Source organism: Perissodus microlepis, chromosome 2, assembly GCF_051167445.1.
Source record: "Perissodus microlepis isolate ML-2025 ecotype Zambia chromosome 2, ASM5116744v1, whole genome shotgun sequence".
Taxonomy (NCBI): Eukaryota; Metazoa; Chordata; class Actinopteri; order Cichliformes; family Cichlidae; genus Perissodus; species Perissodus microlepis.
In genome coordinates, this window is record NC_140462.1 from 16,662,323 (window position 1) to 16,671,451 (window position 9,129).

Sequence of the window (9,129 nt, forward strand, 5' to 3'; positions counted from 1 at the left end):
ACATCAAACATGCTATTTAAATCCATAAAGTTGTCTTCCACTGAAAAACTGAGATGCTTTCATATCTTGAAGTTTATTAGCATTCTTCTAAAGGCCCCAAATATCCAGGGCATGTTTGTCTGCCAAAAATCACCTGCTGCCAGAATATTTGTGTTTCTTTCTTTCCTTTTTTTGAGCAAACAGCTGTACAGACAGTTGCTAAGAACGCACACTGTCAGAGACACTGGATTTCATCTTTTATTTTCAAGTATTTCACATGCATCCACACAAGAATAACACTAACACTGAAAACTGTGGTAAGAAGTCAGGTGTAGTTGGCACACATAATTGGTAGGGCTCGCTTTCCCACACAGCTCCTATAAATCATTTGTACTTGATTTCAGGAAGGTGACCTGTCCATTTCTAGGGCTTATAAAGGCTTCACACATAAAGATACACAGAAGTTTAACATTAACAGCTTATTATTGTCTACATTTCATCTGCTCAGCTACAGACTACTAGCAAAAAAATTAAAAAACAAGGCAACTGCGAAACAAGAAATGAAAATGTTGCTGTCAAATTAACTCAAAAAAGTGACACTAATACACAACATAAACACTTAATGTAATTTCCCTAATTTACTCCCAGAATAACAAATGACCTGTGAAATGTTTTATCTTTGGTCACACCAAGTTTCGAGTATTCTCCCTTTTTTGATGCTCCGCAGACATGATTCCCTTGTGCATTGGTGAGATTGAATAAAAGAAAAAGCGGTGAGTGTCTTCCATCTCTAAAATTACATGATAAGAAACACAAACACAAAATATTAAAATCCCAACTCAGTTCGCACCAGGACCGGCTCATCAGTGACCTGCAAATAGAAGCAGAAAGCCAGTTACAAATCCTCCTCAGAACAATCTGTATGACTTAGCTGTTATGATAACAGCTAAGGGGCAATCGTGGCTCAAGAGTTGGGAGTTTGCCTTGTAATCGGAAGGTTGCCGGTTCGAGCCCCGGCTCGGACAGTCTCGGTCGTTGTGTGTTGGGCAAGACACTTCACCTACCGCCTACTGGTGTTGCCCAGAAGGGCCGATGGCGCGATATGGCAGCCTCGCTTCTGTCAGTCTACAACTGTAGCTTGCCTCCACCAGTGTGTGAATGTGTGTGTGAATGGGTGGATGACTGGGTGTGTAAAGCGCTTTGGGGTCCCTAGGGGGGACTAGTAAAAGAGCTATACAAATACAGGCCATTTACCATTTATAACTCCCTCATAAAAGACATACCTTTGGAAGGGTGACTGTTAGACCATCTCATACTGGTTGTTGGTGATATATCGAGACAAGCAGCAGGCCAGGAATATCCCAATGAGCTGAAACCATAGTACACAAATTTCAATCTGCAGCCCAAACTGACATCTGAAAATTTTTTTCTATGGCTTCCTGAAACCTTAAATTACTTAAAAAAACAAAACAAAACAAAAAAAACAAACAACAATTACTTCCTTTTTTTTGTGTTTTCACAGATTTACTTACATCTTGTATTCATTAGCAAGACGCATGATATCTGCATTAAATTATTCTGTTCTTTTGTCCCATTTTTAGTTTTTTTATTCAACTTTTAAATTATTCTCTTTCTTATACTTCGATAATTCCTGGGTTTTTATATTTTTGTGTGGATGGATGCTGGATAACGTGGCAGCTGTACTGATCTGCTGAGGAGAAGAGAGCTGAATGTAAAAGCAAAGCTGTTCAACTACCCGTCGATCTGCGTTCCTGCTCTCACTAATGTCCACGAGCTGTGGGCATCGTGGATATAAGAGACAGAAATTAGAAATGCCTCCGGGGACGCCTCCTATGTGAGGTGTTTCAAGCACTTTCAATTGGGAGGAGGCCATGGGGCAGACCCAGGACATGTTTGACAGATACTGTCTCTCAGCTGGTTTGAGAACACTTCTGTGAGGAGCTGGAGAAGATGTCTGGGTGTCTATGCTTAGACTCCTGCCCCGACAACCAAGGTCAGTGACAAAAAAATTACTAGATGGATAATCAGACAATGTTATGGTAATTTAAACATGTTTTATAATTATTCTTTCCTTATGGCTCATGTTTGAAATAAATTTTAAACATGGGTGATTATAGTGACCCATTTGATTTAGGGGCTGTTTAAACTGGGTATTTAAATGACTTTCATCATTACTGTAGCAATGTTGTTTGTTTACTCAGGTTTTGTGTTGGTTTCTGGAGACTTGGAAAGATTTTACATTTGTCTTAACTGGAAAGCACTTGGGTCAAGTCTACATAAATAAAAGTGACTTCACTTCTCGTATGACTGGAAAACTGTGGCTATACCGCAGAACCACAGGTTGCACAGTTTTCTACTTATAACCTTCACTTACTCTAAGTCAGAGCTTTGCATGGAGCAGCCACACTAATGCTCAGACAGGCTACAAGTAACTGTAAACATTAACTACACAGAGTCACTCTGAAAGAACTAGGAAGATCCATCTCCACACCCATGCTACAATGGTGGAAAAGTAGTATACAAAAACTTCAGCATGACAAAGAACCAGTCGATAATATAGCATCTGTGAAAGATGATTATTAAGTGGAGGTATGAAAAGAATTTGGGGTAATTCCCAAATTTTATGGCTTTATAAATGCTTTAAATATTGATTCACGGGAGACTATGGTGACTGGCTTGATTTGGGGCTTGTCTCAAGTGGCCACTTTTGGAGCGGCATGTTGCTGCTTTGTGCAAAAATGACCTACAAGTGATTTTAGCAATGCACACTGGGCAACGTGGCTCAATAAACTTGAGTCTGATATCAGAATGTAGACTGTATGAGGGGAATAACTGCTGAATCAGAGCCAAGATGCACAGCTGCTGTGGCTCTGCTCTAGGTCTCCATGCTACGTCCCCCTTGGTGCAGTCTTGAGAACACATCACACAAACAAGCTTATGTTGCCACAACTCAACTAGATTTTCTCTCACTGTTGGAAATCATTTCCTGCTGTGTTCCTGTTTGTTGGTTAGTAGAGGTGGGTCACAGCAAAATAAAATTAAAAATAAAAAAATCAAGACAAACCCTCCAGCTGATCTGCCTGTCCTTTTATTTTCATCCTAACGCGGTGAAAACTGAGCTTTTTCATTAATAGAACAGAGAGTAGAAACATCCTGTCTCAAAGTGACGATGAAAAACCTTTTCTTATATTTGTTACTTTGAGGCAGACTGCTGTGATTCCTTAGGCTTAAAACATTCCTTTTTGTTAAAGCAGGATCAGGTGAGCCTGAAACATTCCCATAGTTACATTAATACGGTGAGGATTTTTCTCCACTCCTCTTTTCAATCCTGATGTGTTTACATGCCAATACTGCACGTCACAAACTTTTGTCTACTCTCCCACAGTTCGTGTTCTGTCCTCGCTTCTCTGTGGTTGCCTCTCCCCGACGGTGGTTTTGCTGGGCGTTCTTTCCTCCCACAGTCACCAAGTCCTTGCTCATAGGATAATTTGGTTGTTGGGCTCTCTCTAACATTTTAGGGTCTTCACCCTAAAATGTTAGAGAGAGTGGCTTGGGGTGACCGTTGTGAATTGGCACTACATAAATCACATTTAACTGAATTAACATAGGTTGGTTATTACTTCAAGAAAAACAATACTAATTGGTTCCTACATCCGGCTTCAGATGTTCAATTGTTCAGCTTTTCTTTGGTTTGTAGCCACAAACTTTTTCCATATAACAGAATATTAGACATACCTGAAAGAAGGCAATTCCAAAAGAAATCCCAGCAATTATTCCCAGGTTGTTCTCCATTGTGGTGCTTACCAGCGCAAAGCAGCCCTTCACAACAGGAAGAAAAAAAACAACAACCCAGAATTAAACAGAAAGTTATATTGAACCAAAACCTTTTTACAAATACAGCTGACCATTTTTGAGATGCTTGTTCCAAACTCACCGTTGTATACACCACATTCTCAGCCTTGGCAAGATCCTTCAGTGTTTCTGGTGAGCAGTTATCGCTGTCTTTACAGCAGCTGACCGGGATGCCTTTCTCTTGAAAGTACTTTGTATTGTTCCAGTCTGTGTAATTATACACCCCGCAGCAGTGCAACTAAAAGCAAAGAGTCACAACAAAAAAAATGAAAACAAAGCTATGTTTTGGATTCACCCTTTGAGAAGACACCTTCAGTGATGAGAGCAACATGGTTCAAGGAGAGTGCTCCTGTGCGTTCAGTGTTGAGTTGCCCTTTAAAATGTTCTCATATAAACAAGAGCTCTCTGGTGTGTACAGAGAAACATAAAGTCAGATAAATGCAACGCCACTAGGGTGATGGAAAATCTCCCACTTACATTCCTCTGGATGGTGTCCACTGGATTCTTGCTTTCCGTGCTGGTGTAGTTTTTCACTGCGTTTTTATAGACGTTGTCCAGTGTGGCTTTGATCTGATGAGTTCAAAATAAAGGCGTCACATACATAACAGAGGGGTTGACTTTGAGTTGTGCTAGCTGAAACCTGACTGAGAGATAACGGGTTTCACAATAGTGGTATTCATCTTTTTGCTGCAGACGCTCATGTGATTGCACGATTTCACCGTTTGTGATGTTGAACTTGTTTTAACCTGTTTCAAGAAACTTTCACCCATGAAAATAAATGACAAACATTCCCTCAGTGTCATGTTACAGTTTCATTTTGATTCAAGCTTTCCAACTGTAAGTTTAACCCACCTCATGTCAAAAAATATTTCCATTTCCTCACCTCATGCCTGAAGATGAAGCCTGAAACTCCAGCCACGAGCTCAGCCAGGAAGACCAAGGTCAAAAACATGGCATACTGAGAAACACAAAAGACAAAAAACAGTCATGCAAGGTCATCTCTGAGACTGGGAATGTTTCCTACTGCTCTTTCACCGACCAGTTTGAGCATCCACGGGCTGCCACGGCATGTGGCGAAGCAGCCGAACAGTCCGAAGATAACGATGATGGCTCCGGTCCCGATGAGGACATATGGCGCGTTGGTGCTCTCCTCAGCAGCCAGGGAGAAATAGGCCTCCAAGCTTACCTTCCCCCACACGCCAACAGCCAGCAGGATCACGCCTGTGACCTGGAGACAACAGAAGGGCGAGTCAGCTCAAGCATCAAAGATCAACAGAGAAACGCAAGAAAGGCTTTTAGGACCTGTGATAGATACGGGTCAAGACCAACCAGTTACTTAAGAGTGTGGTTAGCATTCAGGAACACAATCATTTCATTTCAATTCATTATGTAGCTCTAGGGAAAATCATAGACAATGAGCAGCTTAATTAAAGAAAGAGAAAGCTAATTAATTTATCTGTGGATCACCAGGGGGGGGAAAATATCTACTGACTTCAGCTTCCAAAATATAAAGATCTCTTTTTTTTGTCACATATGGTAATAAAACCTTTTTTTTTGGTAATTATAGACACTTAAAAACATTCTAAATCTATTATTCTGCATGTGTATGTACTTTGACAGACTGGTGATCTACCTTGAATCTCAGGACACTTTTACTTGAGAACCGTGTCGGTCTGCATCCAGAGAAAACACAATTTCCCTTAGTGACTTCCTTTATTAAATCTGCACTGATCTCAGGGGAGCAAATGTAGATGAGGCAGGGAGTAGATTGTATCTGAGGCAAACAGGATACAGCCTTTCCGTTCACAATACACGCTTAATACGCTGTGGATTATTCATCTACCTGCCTCGCGTGTTTTAGTAGGAACACGCCTGGCATTCGAGCCTCAGTCTGTGATTTAATCTCAATCTCAGCAGCTTTTCCTTTAACGCTCCCCCACACAAGTCATTAGCCTGAGGGGAGGCATCGGCTCAGCCAGGCAGCAGCAATAAATTGTCAGATAAAAGCACAGCCCTGAACTCTGTGTTAGCAGAAGCAGGAGCCTCACAGGGCTGTTTGCTCAGAGCAAAGACTAACACTGAGAACAACTGTAAGCATCTGTTTTCCTCCACAGACAAGCTCGTGTTTGTTTGTTTCGTTTTGTGAAGAAACATGATTTAAGCGTAAATGGGTCCGGCAACAAGAAATTACTGTTGCGTTTATTTTTGATTATTAAACTGTGAAAATAGTAAAACAACATGTTATAATTTCCCAACTGCAGAAATTTAAACCACAAGCTCTAATTTGAAGATATAGTCAGTTTTTTTCTCCTGTAAATAACCAAGGGAAGCAGGGTTTCACTGATATATCACCTAAAGATGATAACAGGTGATAATTGCTCTGCTTTTTAAAATGTGAAAATTAGATCAGGGTTTTTCCTACTTCAAAATAAGCCTGTGTATAGTTAAAGCAACAACATTAAGTCGTTGCATTTACTTGTTCCTGACCAATTGATAAACACATTTTAACCTATGAGTCAGGAAATCAAAGTAAAACCACTTTTGATCAACGTCATCAACCCCCCCCCGTTGATAAACAGTGCATTTTGCTGTAACTTCTGGCAATCTGATTAGTAAAAAAATATTTTATGCATAAGTTTATGAAACGCCTATTTAAATGTTTTTAATTATGATCCAATTACATTGTCATTTGGAGTTGCCAACGTGTTTCTAATGCAGGAAAGACACTGAAGATCAATTTGATCTGTTTTGGCTGACTAACTCTTCAGACAGTGTGTTAACTGAAAGTTGGGTCATTATATTAAAATGAGGCATTGTAAACAGAATAGTTGATCCTCTGTAGGCCACTGGGGCACTATATCAGACTTTTATTGTGCCCTTTTATTTTTTTAAATTGGCCCACAAAAGTCAGTTAATTTATATACCACTAGTTAAAAACAAACAAACAAAAAAAAAAAACAAGTAAGCTTTGATCCCCTGTAGGCTCATCCCTGCTGTTATTGTTGCTGGAGACACGCTGACTGCTGTGAGCCTACAGCAAAGTTTAACCAAATATCTGAGAGTCTAAGCTTGCAGTTTGCACACGCACATCTTTAATTAAACACTTACTAATTCAGCATCGCTGTCACGGTGTAAAACAAACCGGCTTGGATTGGAGAAGCTAAAAACATCACCATCTTTAAAAGTTTGCTTCAAAGGGAAAGTGACTGGTGGAAACACAGTCACTGGTACAAAAAGAGGAAGTGGTAACAAGTTGCCCAATGTACTTTTTCACTAGCCCCACCGGAGAGAAAAAAAAAGAAAAAAAAAAAGAAAAAAAAAAGGGGGGCCCAAAATAAACTAGCCAAAAATAAATTCATTAATAAAAATGAAAAACTGCATTTTTCTTCTAAACATTTGTACTTCCCTAAGGAAAACCATCCAACCACAGCTGCAAATTAGCACTAGATCAAATGAAATAATCTATGTATGAAAATTAAATGATTAACTATGGAGCTTTAAACAGTTTTGTTTTGCACTTCTGGTTAGAGTAAACAAGAAATCTGAAGAGTTATTCTGCACTCCAATCTGTGTTTTATTCCATAAGTCATCTCATGTAGTATTCTTGTTGCACGTGTATATAAAAACCTTAGCCCAGCTTCAATGAAATGTCATCTTATCATGATATGAAACTGAGCTGTAATCATCAAATTATCTCTCACATTTTCAGACAAAACCATTAATCATCTACTCATAAAAAAATAACAGTTTCAGCAAACTGCGTGGAAGAAAAATTACTAGTTGAAGCCCTACATCAAATCCTCTAATCTGAGAAGTATGCAGAGGTTTCGAACAACAGCTGTACATTAAAAAAGAAAAGAAAAGGGGAACAAAAAACTGAGAACTAGATGAGATGAAATGCTAGGATGAGATGATCACTATATGGCAGCACAGTTTAACAGCAACACAAACTGAGAGTTTTTATTCCCCAGAGTTACTGCAAGACTCTTTTATCAGACATTAATAGGAGTGTACTGATTTATCTGCCAATTTTACACTGGCTAAAGGCCAAAGGACACTGTGATGAGAGTGTGGCAACAAAAACAAAGTAAACCAACAACATATATCTAATGGTATCGACTACTGCCCCAAATGTTTGCTAGTTCTACTGATCGACTGGTAAATGAGCAAAATAACTACTATAGCCGATTATACAGGCGACCAGGTGCCTTGTCCCACACTTTGTCTGGCTCTAGTTTACACAAGTCACGATATGTTATCTCACAAGAAAGAAGGGTCTCAAAGCAGATATATGAATGCATCCCGAATGTTTAGCAGTAATGTGGCACAAGGTCAACAATTTTAACAGTTTAACGGAGAAACGGGAGGAATGCAGTCAAATTAAAAGCCTTCCACGAGTCGCCTACGATCGGGTCACCATATTAATTTCCTCGTAGTTAATTAAACATTAAGTTTAATTAAGTTTCAGTCTGACATAAGATGTAATGTATTTACTTTATTAAATATCCGTTAAAAAAAACAAACAAACAAAATAAAAACTAAGTGACACTGAGGTTTGAGAAGTGCATTAGTGACTTTATTAGTGTACTTTAACGGCTAAGGGCAACTTCCAGGGGTAATAAAGGCGAACACTAGGTGGATTTTTTTCCACAAGTGGTTATTACCGTCGACATAAAACTATCTCTACTCTGACTCGTGGACATTTTTTTCAGAAAATTTAACTTCTGCAGTGATTTCAAGAAACCGTGTCGTGAGCCTCGTTGGCATAGCCGCTGTTCGGAGCCCATTGTTGCTCCTTCGTTAGCCTGTAGCCCCCTACTCCCCTTCCCTTTTGCAAGTCCGGCGACTCACCCAGAAAATTAGGCTGTAGGATATGAGGAAAGTCTTCAGGCAGGTAATCACTGGCTTCGTCTGAAGCCGTCGAGACGGTGGCGACATGTTGGAGTTTAGTTTTTTAACTGAAAAAAAGAGAAAGGAGAAAGCTTCACTTCCCAGCGTCCAGAAACGAAGAGAGAAGAAGGGAAAAAAGTTCTGGATCTGAGGAGAGAGGGGGAAGTGTCGTCACTTACCCAGACTCACTTTCCTGGAAGATAAACAGCTCAGCTGGACAGACTAGCGTCAAGTCCGCAACAGCGACAGCGGTAAAACACCACACGCGCACACAGCTATCAAAATAAAAGCCCAGCTGCGACGTTTTTTCAAGGGAAACGGTGTCCAACATGCAGTCCGGGGGGCAGAATTGGGCCGCCACAGGGTCCCACTCGGACTGTTTGACGT

At 40.1% G+C, this 9,129-nt stretch overlaps 1 protein-coding gene across 2 annotated transcripts; it reads right to left on the reverse strand.

Moving 5' to 3' along the window:
• Positions 1-224: 224 nt before the first annotated feature.
• On the reverse strand, positions 225-9,012 carry tspan6 (tetraspanin 6). 2 transcript variants are annotated; one of them, XM_084950826.1, is made up of 9 exons: positions 8,922-9,012; positions 8,704-8,810; positions 4,892-5,080; positions 4,736-4,810; positions 4,330-4,422; positions 3,935-4,090; positions 3,736-3,819; positions 1,263-1,348; positions 225-850 (listed from the first exon to the last, which is right to left on the reverse strand). In XM_084950826.1, the coding sequence occupies exons 2-8, from the start codon at positions 8,788-8,790 to the stop codon at positions 1,280-1,282; spliced, it is 753 nt and encodes a 250-aa protein (XP_084806952.1). In that variant the 5' UTR covers positions 8,791-8,810; positions 8,922-9,012; the 3' UTR covers positions 225-850; positions 1,263-1,279. The 2 variants fall into 2 exon arrangements, with proteins under 2 accessions (XP_084806952.1, XP_084806944.1); XM_084950818.1 differs by lacking the exon at positions 8,922-9,012 and having other exon boundaries at positions 8,704-8,904.
• Positions 9,013-9,129: the final 117 nt, after the last annotated feature.

Bases quoted from the DNA above. Each gene is read 5' to 3' on its own strand.
- tspan6 (XM_084950826.1), bottom strand. From the start codon at position 8,790: ATGTCGCCACCGTCTCGACGGCTTCAGACGAAGCCAGTGATTACCTGC. The intron at 4,423-4,735 runs GTGAGGAAATGG...TGAACTCATCAG, and splicing joins GCTTCATCTTCAGGCATGAG to ATCAAAGCCACACTGGACAA. The intron at 1,349-3,735 runs GTATGTCTAATA...CTATGGTTTCAG, and splicing joins TTGGAATTGCCTTCTTTCAG to CTCATTGGGATATTCCTGGC.